This window comes from Alexandromys fortis, unplaced genomic scaffold, assembly GCF_014885135.2.
Source record: "Alexandromys fortis isolate MF-2015 unplaced genomic scaffold, M_Fortis_MF-2015_v1.1 scaffold_70, whole genome shotgun sequence".
Taxonomy (NCBI): Eukaryota; Metazoa; Chordata; class Mammalia; order Rodentia; family Cricetidae; genus Alexandromys; species Alexandromys fortis.
In genome coordinates, this window is record NW_026067955.1 from 6408370 (window position 1) to 6428317 (window position 19948).

The 19948-nt window shown below is 38.1% G+C and overlaps 1 protein-coding gene across 1 annotated transcript in view; it reads right to left on the reverse strand.

Moving 5' to 3' along the window:
* Positions 1-9913: 9913 nt before the first annotated feature.
* The window catches only part of Iqch (IQ motif containing H), a 125157-nt gene continuing 115122 nt past the window's right edge, over positions 9914-19948 (reverse strand). The window contains exons 14-16 of the mRNA XM_050151778.1: positions 16741-16802; positions 13769-13877; positions 9914-10263 (exon numbers count right to left, since the gene is read on the reverse strand). Coding sequence (XP_050007735.1) covers positions 10132-10263; positions 13769-13877; positions 16741-16802 — 303 coding nt within the window. The 3' untranslated portion in view covers positions 9914-10131. The remainder of the gene's footprint in view (positions 10264-13768; positions 13878-16740; positions 16803-19948) is intronic.

The following is a 19948-nucleotide window of genomic DNA, read 5'->3' on the forward strand; positions in this document are numbered from 1 at the left end:
GAGAGGGAGAGGGAGAGGGAGAGGGAGAGGGAGAGGGAGAGGGAGAGGGAGAGGGAGCTTCCATCAGAAAAGTGTTTGCATTGTAATTTCAAAACCAATACAAAAATTTAACCCTTTGAGAATCACAGCCCTTTGGGTAATAATAGATGGAGAAAATTAAGAAGGCATACAGTTATAAAAATTGTCTTAAAATATTTTTATCCATTGTTTCTAATAAATGAAAGAACAAGCTAGAAGAAGAAAACCCTTCTTCTGTGACAGGCATAATTTTGCCTTTCTGATATTTTGATGATGGGAGCATAGTGTCATAAAATTCTAGAGCTGGAAGAAAACCAATATCAGTTACATTTCCTATTTTATGGACTAGGAAACTGATAATCAGAGAGAAGTTATTGTCCACTAATAAAAACAAATGGAACCTAAAACATACTAAGACATTTAAATCTAAAGCAGATGCCATATATATGCCATACTATGTACAATGTCTGTGAATATCTGTAAATGGATGTTTCCTATCCTGACTGCCCAGTTCCAAATAACTGACTCAGAGGCTGATTATGAATCATAAATGCTCAGCCAATAGCTCAGGTTTGTTACTAGCTAACTCTTACAGTTAAATTAACCTATTTCTATTAATCTATGTATTGCCACGTGGCTTGTGGCTTTACTTGTCCTGTAGTATGTCTGGCTTCCCGGGAGGCCAACTGGCGGCTCTCTTAACTTCGCCCTCCTTTTCTTCATCATTCTCAGTTTGACTTTCCAACGTAACTTCCTGCCCAGCTACCAACCTGTCAGTCTTTTATTAACCAATGAGAGTAATACATATTCATAGTGTAGAAAAGGATTGTTTCACAGCAGATACCACACCAACATTATTGTATGCTTTGAAATACTTGGAAGTGAGTGTGGTCATTTGTTCATTAGTGCAGTCTCTATTTGCTTGGGTAGGTATGGCACAAAAATAGAAGTAAATAAAGATGGTAAACTTAGAATGAAAACAGTGTCCAGAGTGCTAAGGAACATGCCACTACTCTCTGGTGGCATCCTTAGCTGCTTGGGTGATGCTGATAGCATTCTCAGTTTGCCACCCATAGCTCATTATCACTTGGGGTAGTACAATATATATACTCATACATATTTCTGTGCAAATTAGATTGTTTCATTTTTCCAATTAATGTCACACAAGTTCAATATGGAACAGAAAAAAATCACATCATTAAGTAATCACTTAGTAGTTGTTCTTATCATCTCAGTGTGTGTACATTGTACATACTATGTACATATTTTGAAGCCATAATTTGTTACAATTTTCTTTAGATTAAAAATCAGTTATGTGTATGTGTGTCTGCATGTAGGTTGTCACACAGGCTAGAAGAGGGCATTGAATCCTCTGGATTTAGAGGTACAGATACTTGTGGGCTGTCTGAAGTGAGTGCTGGGAACCAAACTCAGGTTCTCTGGAAGTTCAGCAAGGCCCCTTAGCCGCTGTGCCACCTCCTAGCTTCTTGTATTGGCAGTCTCATGCTGTTCTAAAATGTGTCCTTAAACTGGTGCATGCGTAATCCCAGGAGAGGTAAGACGATTGTGACTTTGAAATCCTGAACTATAGAGCTAAACGAGAGAGAGAGAGAGAGAGAGAGAGAGAGAAGGGCGGAGGAAGACAGAGATTATTAATAGTGACAATTTCTTCAAACATATTCTCCCCATTACAACAAAACAGTGTTGTGAGATATTGACTTTCAAACCCTAAACACGTTGACAAACAGTCCCTTCTTGAACTCCTGCCAGGCATCCCTGTGCCTTTTCTCACTTAGGCCCATGTTGTCTCAAACACCAACATGATTTGTAAGCCTCAGACTTCATCCCATGGATCCCAGTTTCTTAATCTTTGAGTTGCGACCTCACTAGAGTTGCATTACTAAATGTAGTGGTAGCAAATCCTAAACATTAATTCTGAATCTGCATGGGATGACCTTGGCTTCTGGCAGTTCTTGCCCATTGCATCTCACATCTTTACTCCACTTTGATTCTGAGCACAAGACACTGTCAAGCCATGCTGTTGCCAGTTAATGTAGCCTAGAGTATCTCAGCTCAGCAAGATTATTATATGTAGTATTTTTACTTTGCATGCAAAATTTACTGGTCTTACTGAAATATAAGAGTTTAATTACAGAAAAAAAACTTTTAATATTTTTGTTATTATCTATCAAAACATAAGTATCAAATTAATCTCTATATTTAATTGTATTAGAGTATTTGATTTTTAAAAATACTGTTTGAAATTAAAAAAAAGTTTGAGTTGCTGACTTAAGTTTCTTTCTTTCTTTCTTTCTTTCTTTCTTTCTTTCTTTCTTTCTTTTTTTTTTTTTTTTTTTGAGACAGGGTGTCTTTGGAGCCTGTCCTGGAACTAGCTCTTGTAGACCAGGCTGGCCTTGAATTCACAGAGATCCTCTGCTTCCCGAGTGTTGGAATTAAAGGTGTGTGCCACCACTACCTGGTGTGACTTAAGTTGCATAAAAAAATCATCAGTAAATTTTTGCTTGGCATTAGGACAGAATTTCCAACAATTTCTGAACTGGTCCTAAACATACTTATGCCATTCTGTACTGCATATTTATGCAAAGTAACATTCTCAGTACTGATGTAAAGGTATTTGTCTACTCTGAAAATTATTGAAGATGTATGTTTTGTAGTACCAAATGTTAAGCTGATTCAATTTTTTTTGTTTGTTTTTTTTTTGTTTTGTTTTTTGTTTTTTTCGAGACAGGGTTTCTCTGTAGCTTTGGTGCCTGTCCCGGAACTAGCTCTTGTAGACCAGGCTGGCCTCGAACTCCCAGAGTTCTGCCTGTCTCTGCCTCCCGAGTGCTGGGATTAAAGGTGTGCGCCACCACTGCCCGGCCCTGATTCAATTTTTTATGTAAAAATATGCAAGCATATCCATCTCATCTTTAATAAATTAAAAAATTATATGCATATAAATTTATGATTTGTTATCAGTAAATGTTTTATTGGCATGCCTGTTTTATATAACTGTATGCCCAGAGCTGTGTAAAATTCCATGGGTGAAAAGGTGTCAATGGTGGAATGTGTTTAAGAAGCCCTCCCTAGGTAATACTACCCCTCTTTAAAGTGCCTGCTGGGGAAAACTCAAGTTTGCTAAAAGAATTTACTTTTTACTCTGTGGAGGGGCGGAGCCTACATTCATAAGTGAGTTTCACGTAAAGCAGCCCCCTCCTTCTTTTTGTTATTTTTTACCTGTCTTAATTCTACGAAGCAGCTCTCTGTTCCCTATTTTCTCCCCATAATGCCCAGTTACCTCTTTATAAGTCAAAGCTGATTTCAGTTCACACTGGACTCTTACCCCTTATAGCTATAGCTAGTCCAATCCTGATTAAATAGATGCTTACCCACCTTAACCAGTATGTGGTTTTGTTTATCTTTAACAATATTTAAAGTATATAGTGTGATGTTTCCATGTGTTCTTGCGTTCAAAAACTACTTGCATTTCAACACAGTGAATAGTCTACCATCCCCAGAATTTTTCTGTTTGCCCTTTTATCACCCTCCTGCTTCCTCTCACCTAGTTCAACCAGGCAAACATTTTCTACAGTTTATCATTCCTAGAATGCTAAATAAATATATACTTTTTCTGCCTGAAATTCTTCATTCTGTATAACTAGAGACTCTTTTATGTAATTGAGTTTATCAGTACTTCACTCTTTTTCGTTGCTGAACAGTATCCAATTGTTCCATATCATTCAGTATTTTTTCACCTGTTTGGCAGTTCATGAACAATGGGTTGTTTCCAGTTTTTATTTGGAAGTTCCTATAGACTTTTATTATAAGTACTTCTATGAGCAAGAGTTTTCTCTTTGATAAATACCTACAAGTAGAATGACTACAATATGTGGTAGGCATAGTAACTATGATTTCTAATGGTTACATGGAGGTCTTTTTATGGAAAATAACCCATAAAAAGCTTGCTGAACATTTACATCATTCTGGTTTTTTTTTTACTGCTGTTGCAGTTCTTGTTGTTTCTCTCATCCCTTTCTCCTTCCCTTCTCCTCTTTCTTTCTATGTATGTATGGTGGCACACACACATACACACACACAACTGTGTTGTGTGTGCACACAATGCTAATTGTAGACATGAAGCAGAATGTTATAAAGTGGCAAAGAATGCTTTGGAGAAAATCAGTTATCCAAAACCAAAATATAAAACCAAGGGTTGGGAAGATGGCTTAGTCAACAAAGTACTTAACTTGAAAGCATGAAGACCCAGAGCCCATGTTTTTTTGTTTTGGGTTTTTGTTTGTTTGTTTTGTTCTTATCATAGTTGTTGTTTTTAAAGCCAGTCATGGTGGTGAACACTTGTAATCCCTGTGCTGGGGAGGCTGAGACAGATGGTTACCTCTGCTTACTGGCCATCTAGCTAGCCTACCCTACCTGGGGAATTCTAGGCCGGTGAGAGAATCTACCTTAAAAAGAAAGAAAGAACCAGAGCAACAGTACTCAGGGTTGTTCTCTGGCATTTACATTTGTATGCACACATGTGCACATGCATGCAACACAAAGGTGCCTTCCCACACATACAAACACATCAAAAAATTAAAACAAAACCTCCCAAGTCTACTTTATGCATTTGTATCAAAGCTATATTTTCCCGTGCTATATTTAGGTTGGTTTTAACAACAGATTTTTAAACAGCAGGGACATGCTTGTTATTTACTGTTTTGGTGTATTTCCCTCATTTACATAAATACCCCAGAAACCAGCAGTTTAAAACTAATAAAAGCCAAGGCCTTCCATCAAGTGCAATAAAGTTTCACAACCATGAGTTAGATTGTTAGAGTGAAAAATAAACCTATATATGTAGTTATGAAGTTTTTTTTCTTGGAAAGTGTATAATCACATTTCAAAGTTAGAGCTTCCATTTGAAGTAGCAAGCTAATAATAATGCTTAAACATTTATGTAGAATGTTTCATCTTTGAAATACTCTCCCAACATTGGCTATTTAATCTCTGTGACTTTCCTAAGGAGCAGGTATTACCATGTGCCATTTATTTAGATAGAAAACTGTGGAAGATATGACCAGACTTAAAGAGTCAGAGGGCTGGAGCAAAAAGTCCCTGGCCCTTTAGTCTGTGTTTCTTTGGGATATAGCTCCAATAGCTCCAAGAGAATACATCAGGTTTCAAACAGTGATATAAATAATAGCTCAGTTTACTAGCTCAGGCTTTTCCATACAGTGCTGACTAATCTGTGGCCTAGACTGTAAAAGGAATGCTGTCTCGGTCCGTTCTGTGTTACTATAACAAAATACCTGAGGATCAATTCTTTATAACAATGAAATACTTACTCATTTTTTATCTGATGGCTAGAAACTCCAAATAACATAGTGTCAGCATCTGACTAGGAGCCCTTTGGTTGTATGACAGAATGGGACAGGGAAACAAAGAGCTGTCTGCAAAAGTTGAGCATGTGTGGGTAGCCTTGTTTTACACCTGGCTCTTGTGAAACATTAAGTCCATCCTTGGAGAACTACATTAACTTCTTCCATTGGTGATGCCCTATGTCCTAACTGTCTTTCATCAGATCCTGATCTCCCAGCTCTCAGTTTTGTTACACCTGGAGACTAAGCTATGAGCACACAGACCTTTGGGGGCACACGGAAACCATATAACAAAAGAGAAAGGATCCATATCCCACTCCATTTGCACTTGCAGTGGATTGAGTCAAACATTTTCTAGTGTGAAAAGCAAAGGCAGGCTATGGCCATACCATCCTGAAAATACAAGTCTTGTCTGATCTTGGAATCTAAGCAGGGTCTAGCCTGGTTAGAACTTGGAAAGAAAAATAGCAAAAGCAAATGCTTCCTCCCTTCCTAGCTTCCATCCTCATGTGATCTGATCTTGCCTTATAGTTTTCCAAATAAGACTATGATTAGTGCATTTGAGGAATTGAACAAATGAGCTCTGCACATTAAAGCTAGAGGAACAGTAAAATAAAACTAATGAACATTTATAGTTTTGAAAATATAATTAATGTATGCTTGAGAAAATTTGAAAGATAAACATTTAAATGTTAAGATACTTATTACTTTCCCCACAGGGACAATGTGGGGGAATTAATGAGATAACAAATGCAGAGTGCTTTGAGCTCTTTAGAAGAAAGGTGCCAGATGAATACAAATGATTATTAATTGTTAAAACTATCAGATGGTTACTAATAAATTACTCATGATAGAAAGTGTATTTTCACACTTGAAAACAGGATGTTTAGAGTTCTTAGGCTGTTACAAATGAAACAACCCCCTTCTCTAGCTATTCTCTATCTTGTCAGAAGTCCCACTTTTTGATCTCACACTTGTTTCTCAAAATTACACAATGTGACTTCCCTATTTCCAAACTCCAGCACCTTCCTGGTTTATTTCCCTACCAAAGTCTCACAGATCTCACACCTCAGGGGAATTCTACTGACACTATTTTCTTTTCCCCCTAATTATTTGATCACATAACTGTGATGTCTTGTGATGATGCCAACTCACAGGCAGATTTTTTGTTATATATTTATTGTAAGTATAGGAAAAGAAAATTAAAAGTATATTAGAATAGTCATCACAAAGACAAACTACTACTTTTAAAAAGGGGAGAGCTGTGAAGTTGGGAGGATGAAATGCAATGGATAGTTGTCTTGGTCAGTGTTCTATTGCTGTGAAGAGACACCATGACCTTGGCAACTCATAAAGAAAACATTTAATTGGGGCTTGCTTATACTTTCAGAGGTTTAGTCCATTATCAGCATGACAGGAAGCATGGCAGCAAACAGGCAGATGTTGGAGCAGTAGTTGTACTATATCCTCAGCCACAGGCAGAGAGGGAGGGAGAGGTGGGTAGAGGAGAGGAGGGGAGGGAGGGAGACACTCTGGCCTTATAAGGGCTTTCAAAACCTCAAAGCTCATCCTCAATGATACACTTCCTCCAACAAGGCCATACCTCCTAATCCTTTCAAATAGTGCCACTCCACAGTGACCAAGCATTCATATCTATGCGCCTATGAGGGCCATTCTTACTCAAACTACTACAAAGTTCCAGTCAAAGCTCCATTGCTTCAGAAATTCATTGAGACTGGAGGGAACTGGGCAAGTGCTTGAGTGGTTTCCTTAATGTAACTCTATGATATTTTTATTTGTGAGTTGATTAGAATAAAGTGATTTTATTTAAAAATAAAATCTGACCTGGTGGTGGTGGCACACACCTTTAATCCCAGCACTTGGGAGGCAGAGGCAGGTGGATCTCAGTGAGTCCAAGGCTAGCCTGGTCTACAGAGCTAGTTGCAGGACAGTTAGGGCTACTGAACAGAAAACCCTGTCTCAAAAAACCAATAAAATAAAATTTGTTGGTCATGGTGGTGCATGCCTTTAATCCCAGAAGTTGGGAGACAGAGAGATAGATCTTTGTGAGTTTGAGGCCAGCCTAGTCTACATAGTGAGTTCTAGGCCAGCCAGGGCAACATAGTGAGATCCTATCTCAAAGTAAGCAAATACTTTAATTTAAAATGTGTATTTATCACTTGAAAATTTTATACATGGATAGAATATATCTTGTTCATATATACTCCAGATGCTCTTGTTCCAACCTCCCCCAGGACTGCCTTAGCATGTTGATTTTTATTATCAAGAGATGTTTAAATTAACTTGTTTTCCTATATTTTAAGCCATACACTACAACTTGTTATAGAAGAAAGCAAATGTGTTATATGACATGGAGCAAGTGAAATTAAACTTTCTACTTTATGCAGAATGTTAAAGTCAAAAGGAGCAAATCTCAAATTTATTTTCATTTAATCTAAAGCATGGGGTGAAGTACTCTTATTAAATATTGATTTTTTTTCCTTATGTAAGATGAGGATGGTAGTAATAACGACCTGCATGGGTTCGCTGGGAAGATGCAATAGAATTACAGAGCTTCTGGTCCAGCCGGTACCTAGCCCTACTAAATGTCCAGTAAATGGCGAGTGTAAGTGGCTAGTGGTCAGTGGACAGCATGGTTGTATGACCTATTGGTTTCTTAGAGTTCACATGAAATGAGCAGTATATTAAAGACACGCACCAGTAATGCTCTCCCAAGCACTTTTCCACTGCAGCTCATCATAGACAGTAGGTCTCATCTACAGAATTAGCTCTACTGTTCAGTAGAAAATGACACATCATATTCCAAACTTCCTTTTACTAATAGAGGTCAGTAAAAATTCAACAATTCATTTTATTTGACTATTTGGGATGCTTAAGACATTGTACATTCATAAGTATGTTTTCAAACTGAATTTAGTCTGCTAGCTACACAATATCTTTGTAACATATATGTCCTGAAAGATAATGGACTATCCATCCCTCTTTGCAAATTTTCTGTAATTAAAACATTTCATAATTTAATCTGGTCCTCTGGCTTCTTCCACTTAATTACTTGACGTGATTGTTTTAGTCTATGGATATTTTGCCTTTCATTTAGAAGCTGTAGGTATTTGGGCAGAGAACAGTCTATTGCTTTAGTATGGTTCTGAATCTGGAGAGAAAGCCTGAATTTGGAATCAAGTGTTTTGTGTTGCAAAATAATGATGTATGCAAAGGAGGCAAGTGGCATTGTTTGAAAAACCAATCATGTTGCTTAAAAAAAAAAAAAAAAAAAAGGTACGGGAGAGTGAGCTCCTTTGCTGTTGCCAGCAGCTCCAGGCTCAGGAGTGCTAATCACAGTCCACACTCGGAACTTCCCTGTGGCTTTAATGGTTTTGTGAGGAGGGCTTTGACCATGTGAACGATCCACTGCTGTGCTGAACAAAACGGAGACAGTTTTCTTTTAAAGTCCAGAGCAGATGAGAGCCATAAGGAGACAGAGGGTTTCATTTACTCTCAGGACTTGATTGTGCCAGTGAACTAATGAGTCTCCTGGACCTTATGTTGCTCTGGCTTCAATATAAGAGCGACTCTAATGGGCATGTAGCACTTCCTATCCGTCAAGTGTCTGGACAATAGGCCCCTCGTATGGATTAGAGAGATCTGGCAAGAAAAAGAGGTCATCACTGTACCTAGCACAGACAAGAAACCTGGCTAATTAATATATTTCCTATGATGGCTAAACAAAGGCAGACACATGGAGAAATGTTAATTTTATTGCAGAAACTCTTAGCCTGTGGCTGAAGCACATGTTTAAAATGATTGTAATTCCACGGGTGAAACATACCTCTCCTTTCCCAAGTCTATATGTTTTTATAGATGTCAAGATTGTTCTTTAAAACTGTATGTGACTTTGGTATTGCACCTTGCCTATTTTACCCTTCGGGAAAGCTGGAAGATGTAGAAATGTTTTTAGACAATTATGAAGCAAATGCTGAGTGTTCATGGCAGCACTGATGAACTTCAGCCATTTGCCCTGTAAAAGGTACACTTGAATTCAGCTTGTAAAAATCCTAATGTTGTGTCATGCAGAAAGCTTGCAAGAGGGATTTTCAGTCAAGCTAGGGGCTCTAGTTACACCATTTTAAACCAAGAGCAGATACTGCCACCTAGACACATTCCGATGCCGTAGTTAACTTCATGTCGGCTTTTCTTACTCTGAAATCGAGAACAAGTAAGTACTTGGTACAATGTAAACAGTGCATGATAAAGAATCATTTGAAAACTGATTTAATTTTTTGGGGAGCGGGGTAGAAAACACTTATGTCTTGACAAGTAGTGATAGCTAGGATTTATTCATTGTTTTAAATACAGAAACTAAGCGACTCCTGAAAGAATAGGAGTGTCACAGTACTGACATCATGGAGAAGTAGGTGTAGGAGTGAGTGAAAGGCTTTCTTAGGAGTGAGTGAAAGGCTTCCTTCTCCTTTTCTTTTCTGAGGCCGCTGTTTGGTTACTTTGGGAGGAGGAAGGGTTTACTTAGCACTCACAAGTGGAAACACCAGTAGGTTTGTTTAATGAATAAATGACATCACATAATAAGATTTTAAAGACTATTACATTACAATCTTTTCTGACTTCCCTCTTGGCAAATAAAAGAAACTAACTTCTCCACCTTTATAGCAATATCAAAGGAAATACTGTTCCTTCTTTCTTTCTCTAGACAGGCATCCAGTCATGGTGATGAGTGTATCTCAACAGGCTCATACAGGCTATCTTCCTTGTCTTTGGACTGTTTTTCTCCTTCAAATCTCATTTTATTTTCTTCTGTTACTCCTAAAATGGTTTCAATATCATCAATGGTAGTCTGTGAATAACAGCAAAAAAATTATTAAAGATTTCTTATAATATCCACTCCTCAAGTTTTTATCCCTTCAGTGTGGTTTAGATCAATTCTACTCAAAATGTATTCCACTCACTGGCATCCATCCACACATTACTGGTTATTAGACTTGATTGTGTGAATTTAAAAGAATGAGCTAGAAGCCAGGCGGTGGTGGCACGTGCCTTTAATCCTAGCACTTGGGAAGCAGAGGCAGGTGGATCTCTATGAGCTAGAGGCCATCTTCGTCTGCAGAGTGAGTTCCAGGACATCCAGGGCAACACAGAAAAAAACCCTGTCTTGAAAAACAAAACAAAAGAAACAAAGAAGAGATAGAACTCAAAATTTTATATCCTAGAATTTTTATATCCATTAAATCTAACAGTGAAAAAATGAGATTTTATTTTGCACATCTTCAGTTTTCTTTTTATTTCATTCTTCTAGTCAACTTGGTATACCAGATAAAAACATTAATCCATGATAGGTCAGAAAAAATTTAAAAAATAACAGTCTAAGACACTTTAAAAAGCAGGCTAGTAAGTTGAAAGATTATTTTTATTGTTTTCTGGGAATAAAACTGACACCTCCCTGTTTTCCTTTATGTGTATTAAGGAATTGTTTACATATTTTATGAGACATTTCTTTATAGTATAGAATTCAGTAGGCAAATATGTGTAATTTCATAGCGTCTTTATTATCCCATATTGGAACCTTGTACCCATTAGCACTTGTCTCTCTTTCTTCCCTTTCCCCAGCTCTGACAACCACTGACCCACCTCCTGTCTATGCTCACTTCATACAGGACTTACCTTTCTGTGATTGGTTTCTTTCACTTAGCACAACATCTTCAACATTCATCCATGTTGTGGTATATGTTCTGTCAACAGATCACTCCTTTTATGGCTGAACAATATTCCACAGTATTCCATTATATGAATATTATTTATAAACTATAATGGAATTTACTATTTTCTCACTGACATACAGTTGGGTTATTTATTCTTTTTAGTTATTATGAATCATGCTTCAGTGAATCTTAATGTACAAATACATATTTTTGATAATTTGGTGTTTATATCTAAGACTAGAATTATTGGGTCATATGTTAATTTTATATTTAATTTATTAAGGAGTTACCAAACTCTTTTACAATAATATGTGAAGGTTCCATTTCCCATTTTCCCCAAATCTTTGCAAATGTGTGTTATCTCCTTTCTTTTTGATTGTAGCCATTTTAACTAGGTATGGTCTTGGTTTGCATTTCATTAGTGACTTAACGATGTTTAACATTTATTCAGACATTGGCCATTTGTATATCTACTTTGAAGACATATCTATTCAAATTGTTTGCTTGCATTTTAACCGGATTATTTGCATTTCTATTATTGTGTTATAAAGGTATTTTTATAAACCCTGGGTACTATAGGCTTCTCAAATATATACTTTGCAAATGTTTTAACATATTCTATGTTTTATTTGATAAAATCCAAATAATTTGTTTTTACTTTGATCACTTTTGCTTTAGGCATCACAGCTAATAAATTATGGCTAATCCAAAGTCATGAAGTCTTATACTTGTATTTCCTCCTATGCATTTGATAGTTTTAACTCTTATATTTTGGCTGTTGATCCATCTTATGTACTTTTGGAAAGGGTACCTTGGAGAAGTCCAACCTTATTACTTGTAGGTTTTTTGTTTCAACACTTTATATTAAAAAGATTATTTTTATTTTTTCTTCCACTGAATTGTTTTACTGCCTTTTTAGAAATCAACTGGTTATACAGTATGAGTTTATTTTTGTTATTCCCATTTCCTCCTATTATACATACTTATATATGTAGTCTCCTTAGCTCACAGCTTTGGAGGCTGGCAGTCCAAGATTGGGTATTACTATCAATACAGCCTCTGACCCCTTAGCTACATCACCGCATAGCAGATGGCACTCTACTCAACAGGAAGAAATCTCGTGGTGTGGTGAGTCAGGAAGGCCAGAAAGTGAGAAGAGGCCAATCTTGTTTTCTTGCAAGAACTAAATAGTATTCTATGAGAATTATTTCAGTCTCTTCCAAATGAGATTTAGTCAATGAATTGCCCACTAGCTTCATCTCTTAAAGTTCCACCACCTCTCATATCATATCACTGGGAAACTGGAGACCAAGCTTCCAGCACAGGAACCACACTCAAACTGTATCCAAACCATTGCAGATCCCTTGGTAACTGCAAATAGTGATGCAGCGGCGAGCCTTTGTGGAGAGACACATTCTTGGGCCTCACTACTCCAAACCAAAGATTCTGATTTTGTTAATTTGGGTAGAGCCCAGGAATCTGTTCTTAGGAAGAACCAAGAATCTAGCATGGACTCTAGTAATGAAACACAAATTACTTTTCAAAAATTACTGACTCTAAAGTTCAAGTTGACTTTGACTATTACTTGGTTTCTTTAAAAAAAAAAAAAGGATACTAGTGATCAGCAGCTAGAAGGGGTGGGGCTGTCCTTGGACTATATGACTGCAGCACAAAATGCTGAGAAGCTCCAGTTTAGTTTAACTTGTTCATTTCAGATAAAGTAAAATTATCATTATTTTATTAGTTTATTTTTAAAATCTTCTCAGTCATGATGTGCGAAAACCAATGGTCAGTCTGTTAGGTCTTAAAACACTTTGAAGAGTGAAACATTGTTATTAAAGGGGTTAAACCCTAGCTTGAGTTTTAAAAAAGAGATTAATCTTTTATATGAAGCTTGAGTTTTTCTCTTTAATAGAAAAATGACATTTCCATTTGAATCCTTAGAATTATGTGATCTTAGCAGTACTCAAGTACTGCTAAGGCCTAGTCTGGGAGTCAGATTAGAAACTTGCTTATCAGGACCACACCATCAGCTCTTTTCAGGAGTTGTCTCCTGCATCCTAGAACTCGGAAGAGACTTTGGATCTTTAGAGACCATATGGAGGTTTAAAAACGTTAGTGGTGAAGGTCCACCTCACTTTGGAGAAATGGAGTGGGTGGATGGCTCACGCAGGTGCTTGAATTTTTCTTCTGCTTCTCTTTAACAAACACTGTTCTTCTTGGGTCTGAGTACTTACCTGGCTCTATAAACTAGGCTCCCCAGGAATCACTTCAGCTAGACATGTATTATGTGAAGTACAGATAGGTACATCACAAATTAGTTACAGTCTTGATTTTGGTTCCATTGTGACGTCTCAGCTTCACCTCCAACATCAGAGAGCTGTGTTGTCTTATGAGCCTGGCTCTCAAAATGGCAGGGAGTTAAATCAAGTCTACTATATTTCAAAGAAAAAGTTTCAAACTATTAAATTTAACTAACGGGTTCAATGGGAACCTTACAAAGTTGACCCTGCTCACTATAAAATGTGTACTGCTTACAAGAAGAAAAAAAAGATGGTTTAGCACTTGTTTACAATACAGCATGAGGTATTTTCAGCCCTTGTATAGAAATTAACCAGGATCGTTAGTTAATTAACACCTCACCTTAAAATTGGTCTCGCCTTGCATATTAGGTGCTGATATTTCTTGATGGATGATGAAGAGATTGCGAGCAAAGGTCATGAGGACCCCCTGGAGATCCACACCGATTGTTCTGTTAATGATATCCAAACAAATGAGTTTACCAGCGATTCTCCTCACATGCTTACAAACAATCGCCCTCTCATCTGTACGCTGCTGATGGAATTTAATGAGTATTTTCAATCTCACAAGGTGGCAATCTTCAGGGAGATATGAAAGATGAGACTCCATTTTAACTTGTCAACAGAAAGGATTTGTGTAATAAATATTTTTTATTAATCAACTTAGCAGAATATAGCAGTAGGCTCAGTCGTTTCTAGGAAAAGGCACTCCTAAACTAGGACAGCAGTGCTGATTCTGAAAAGCATCCTTGCTGAGTGTCATTCGTGTCCAACGATTTTCTTATCTGTGGAGACATTTGCATCTCTGGTTTCCAGAGGCTTGTCTGAGTTTCATTTTCAATTTTATGTGAACAAGTATTTTCTGCTACTTAAGAGTAACTCGTGCTCAAAGACACGTCTCCATTCGTGAACAGCTACTGTTACTCTCTACCAATTATACTGTATCCAGAGAACATGTCAAATGAGTAGATTATTAACATGAAAAAAATCCAGAAAACTTTCTATTTTTGTTAAAACCTTATCAAAGGGAAAAGCAAAAAATGTTAAGTATTGGGTTGGTGTTATTATTATTTTAGATAAGGTCACATTATGCAGTTCTGGATGAACTAGAACTCACAAAGATCTGCCTGCCATGTACTGGATTAAAGGCAAGATGTCTAGCATGAGTGGATTAATTTTGAATAAACATCACTTCTTAAGGGAGATAACATTAAAGAGAAGGGAGATGCCCCTTAAGTCAGCTGCAAGAATGAAGACAAAACTGATGACTTCTACAAAGCTTCCTGGTTCCTAAAAATGGAGTTCAGTTTTTGTTCATTTGTTTTTTGTTTGGTGCTTTTTTTTTTTGTCTTGCCACTGGCTAACTTTGTGGAAGCTACTTAACTCTGAGTCTTCATTTCATTTTTCTACAATGAATGACTTGGACTAAATCAGTGAGTCTGAGCTTTTTGAGTTACATTCCCCAAATCCAAGGACAAGCCCACCCCTTCGATGGACAACCGTTAGTATCACTGACTAAGAAAATGAATACGCTGCTAGTGGTGCTGCACACCTTTAATTCTAGCCCTTGGGAGGCCCTAGCCTTCTCTAGTTCATGATTGCAGTAAGGGATGAGGAAAGGAGGGCATACAGCATAGTAGGAAAGGCAGTAGAACCTAAGTCCATTTCAGTGGTGCCTTTTCTGTAGAATGTGAGTAGCAATGACTTCCTAGGAAGTACGCTGATAGGACCATTTCTGCTGCTGAAGCTGGGATGCGAGTGAAGGTGTAGGGACAGGTGGGTAGTTCCACTTGGCTTCCAGTATGATTATTTTTTTTTCTGTGGGCCTCAGTATCAAATCTACCTTGCTGATATGTCAGCTTGATGACTGGGTGCTTATTCATGAAAGTCCCATATAGCTCTTAAATTCTGTAGTGGTTTTCCTCTTGCCTGGTACTTGTAGCCTAGGGACCCACCTGCATAAATCTTCCTGTGTTCCATTTGCCAGAGCTTTGCCTAGGCCCTATTAATACTTCCCTATGACACTCTGTCAGTTTTGGGACACAGATCCTGCTCCTGTCACTGGGCCCCGCTACTTGCTGACAAGCTTTCTTCATGCGAGCTCCCTACTGATATGCATTTCCCGAAGTGTAATTTTTTTAAAGATCCTATGGTCAGCTTCCCTCTTCATGACTTTCAGGCTGTCTGTCTACTCTTTGCAGTTGAAAGTTTGCTAGTGGTGCGAGTTTGTTGCTGCAGATAACCTGCTCTATTCACCCGAGTCCTAGATCTGGATTTGGCTCCCCTGCCTGGCTCCTCCACCTCATTCCATGTGCATGACGGTTTATGTAGTTGCAGCCCTAAGGCAGCTTGTCCTTAGTAGTTCATCTTTTATGCCAACTGGTGGGCAGTTAGAGTCCACATATCTGTATTTTGATTTCTAGTTCTTGTAATGAACACATGCTTTCACTTGAGTTCCTGAGCTTAAAAATGTACTTGGAGCTTACATCTTTCCCCTCTAATTCGACTCCTGGAAAATACTTAATTTTTTATTAGATCGCCAACACTAAATCCAGTTGGCTGCTTTGTTCTCCTAATCCCAGTTGCTTTTGTTACCTTTTGCTTTGGTCTTGCTACTGCCCTAGCATCACAATGGCACATCTGAAGAGTGTAGACATCTAGGCTAGGAGCTCAGAGCAAGGAGGGAGCTGAGGGATAGGATATCACTGGGAAGTAGAAGGGAGCTCCTTTCTTACTCCCTGTTATTCTTTTCATGTAAATACCTGGACAGATTAAATGAACACATGTTTGTGTAGATGTTACAGATAGAGGTCTCATTTCTGGTATCACAGGAGTAGGTTAAACTGTAGCCACATTCTAGCTCCAAAGGGGAAGAAATAGCACATCCATGGATGTAAAAGCAACAATAGGGGTGAATGACTATCATCAGCACTCTGCTCAGCATACACATTCCCTGAGAAGACTGCATCTGAACCAAACTGGCGCCAGCCCTACTTTGGAAGAGCATCTGCCCAGGTCACCAGAGAACTTTTCTAACTGTCCCAGAGTGATATCTAGCTCTTCACAATTGGGCCATCTGAGCTGGTCCCTATCAATAATATTTGAGCCTTGTATGTGTATGAGTTTATGTTAAGCATAGACTCCTACCTGATAATTGGAATAACTATATTTAGGAGCCTGACACTTTGTGCTGGAAGATCGAAATAAAACATGATAAATCAGCATGCTTATTAAAATTCAAGAGAAGTACCAATCTTGTAGATGTTATAGACATTTTTTAGCTTATTACATATCATAGACATACTTCGTACTTACAACATGCCCAACTTGTATCTCTTCAGAGGTTCATATAATATAAAAACAGTTCCTTGTCTGTCCTATAAGGTTCAGTGAGAAGAAAACAAACAGCATATTTATATAGGAAGCAAAGACAATATAATCTACCATGGGCAATAAGAAAGACCAGAATTGAAGTCTAGTGCTACCTTCAAGTACCATTTAAGGGGCTTGTCTCCAGAACAGGGAGGCAGTATGCTCTAGGGTGGTGCTTTTATTTAGTATGTTCTTTACAACACATTGACCAGAATCATTTATTGCACCTGTTAAGATGATCTTCATGGGCATCATCCAAATTTAGAATCCTTGGGCTTTGCCTTTTAATTCCTTCTTGGGTGATTATTATATCAAAAGCTAGAACCACTGTTATAAGAGCAGTCCATAAAAAAAGAAAAAGAGGTGTGTGTTCGAAAAGAATTTGAGGGTGAGAGAGATAGCTCAAGTGGTTTAGTTAAAGATCCTTACAAGCATGAGAATGAGAGCTTGGTACCAAGAAATCACACATTATAAAAGCTGGTTGAAGGGGCACACATGGCCTTAGCCCTGGGAGGTGAAAACAAGTCATCCCTGGGACTTGTTGGCCAGCCAGCCTAGCCTAATTGGTGAGTTCCAGTTTAGTGAGACACTGGAGAATGACAGGCAAGGTTGTCCCTCTGACCTTCACATGCATATACCCACAAATGTACATGTACCTGTATGTACATACTTGAACATGTACACACATATATACAAACAAAAGAATTTGAGTTTCAGTGGGAAATCACATGTAGCATATCCTAATACCTTATGGCATAGATTTCATAAGACATTTTATAGCTCTGTAAGTGATGGCTCTAAATACTATCTTTGCTGATTTGAAGAATGGTCCCCTTAGGTTATATGTTTGAATGCTTGGTTCCAAGTTGGCAGGCCTGTTTGGGGAAGAATTAGGAGGTGTGGCCTTGTTGGAGGAGTATGTTACTAGGGATGGAATTTGAGGTTTAAAAGCCCACATCAGGACAAGATACACACCTGCCCTCCATCTCTTCCTCCCTCAATCCCTCCTTCTCTCTCTCCCGTCACTGCTCTCCCCCACCCCTGTCCTGACCTCCTGCTTGTGGATCAGATATAAGCTTTCTGCTACTGCTTCTAGCACCATGACTGCTCACTGCCATGTTCCCCACCACAGTGGTCATGAACTCGCCCTCAAATTGTAAGCAAGCCACCAATTAAATGTTTTCTTTTGTAAGTGTAGCCTTGGACATGGGTTCTCTTCATAGCAATAGAACAGTAACTAAGACAGAAGTTGGTACCAGGGAGTGATGTATTGCTGTGACAGACCTGATCATGTGAGTTGTTGAAAGAATATGGACTTTGGGACTTAGGAAAATGGTTGAATGCTATAAATAGGGATTTACAGCTTTCTTAATAAGAACTTGGAAGACAGTAGTGGGGAGAGCAATGTAAAACTTCCAGCTTAAGACGTTTCAAGAGAGAACAATATTAGCAGCTAGGCTAGAGACCATTCTTGTGACTTTTGGTAAAAAACATCACTCTTTTTCCTGCCCTTGTCAAAAAAAAATGTTGGAGGCTAAACTGAAGAGATTTGGACTAATATCACTGGCAAAGGACATTTCAAGACATTCTAATATTCACTGTGTCATCTGGTTATTAGTGATTACTCTTATGCAGATCTACAATGAAAAAGAGCAAATAGGGTGAAGAGAAATACAAACTGTGCCATTTGAAGAGAAAAAGAACACTAGGAAATTTAATGTTAGAACCCTGGTTTCTGCTGAAAGAGATGAGAAGAAATGGAATAAAGGGAGTGGTGCCCTCAGGGTAAGACATCACCTAGCTAAGCTTCCAATTTAAGAAAAGGAAATGCCTAAGGAATCTTCTTCTAAGCAAAAGGAAGTTTATTTAACAAAGAGAAGCATCAACAGATCAACTCTTATGCCAGTGTAATTCAAGGAAGGGGCCAAGTTTTATCCCAAACAAGCAGATAACTTGGCAGCATCAGTCTCATGGTTCGGTGCTGGTTTTAGAGTCAAGAAGGATATAGGAGTAGAGGGGATGTAAAATATTCCTCCAAGGCTAAGGAAAGCTACCGAGGCAAAGTGTGGTGGCAGAGGAGTCTCTGGGTAGATGCCCAAGAGGCCATCCCATGAAACTGTGAAAGTGAAGCTAGACTTGGGTTGGAGACTCCAAGATATTGAAGATGCCAGAGCCATGGGTGTCTGTTGAGGAGAATTACAAACTAGGAGCAGAATAAGCCCATGAGAGAAATGTATTTTCAACAAAGCTGAAATCCAAAGAGCCATTTAATCCTTTTGACATTCAACATAGAACTACAAGATTTGAAATTTGTCCTTCTAGTTTTCAGTCTTCTTTGGTTCAGTATTTCCTCCCGATGCCCCCTTTCTTTTCTTTTGGAATGATAATATATATTTTGTGCCATCATATGTTATAAGTATATAATTTGCTTTTCGATTTTATAAGGGGATAATTTGATTTTATAAGAGAGTGTGTTGAGTCTCAGAAAGGACTTTGCACTTTTAAATAGTCTTAAGACTGTTAAATACTTTGGGGGCTCTGGAAGTGGACTGAATGGATTTTGTATTATGATATGGCTGTAAGTTTATGGGGTCCAGAGAGTGGAATGTGATGGTTTGAATGAAATTGCCTTCTATAAGCTGACAAGTTTGAACACTTGGTTTCAGTTGGTAGAATTGTTTTGGGAAGGATTAGGAATGTGGTTTGTTGGAGGTTTGTCACAGGGGCGGGCTTTAAGATTTCAAAAGCCCACACCAGGCCCCGTCTCTCTGTCTTTCTGTCCAGTTTGTGGATCAGATAATAAGCTCTCAGCTACTACTTTTACCACCATGTCTGCTTGTCCATTGCCATGCTCCCCACCATGACAGTCATGGACTCATCCTCTGAAACTGTAAGCAAACCCACAATTAAATGCTTTCTATAATGCCTTGGTTATGGCATCTCTTCACAGAGATAGAACAGTAATTAAGACAAATTTAGTTTAAATTAAAGTTGTTTTTAAAGACTTCAACATTCAAAAGTTTAGTGCAGAACTTGAGGGATAGATGGCTCAGTGGTTAAGAGTGCATACTGCTCTTGCAGGAAACCTTGGTTCTGTAACTAGCATTTACTTCAGTCAGCTCTTAACTGTCTATAACTCCTATAACAGTTA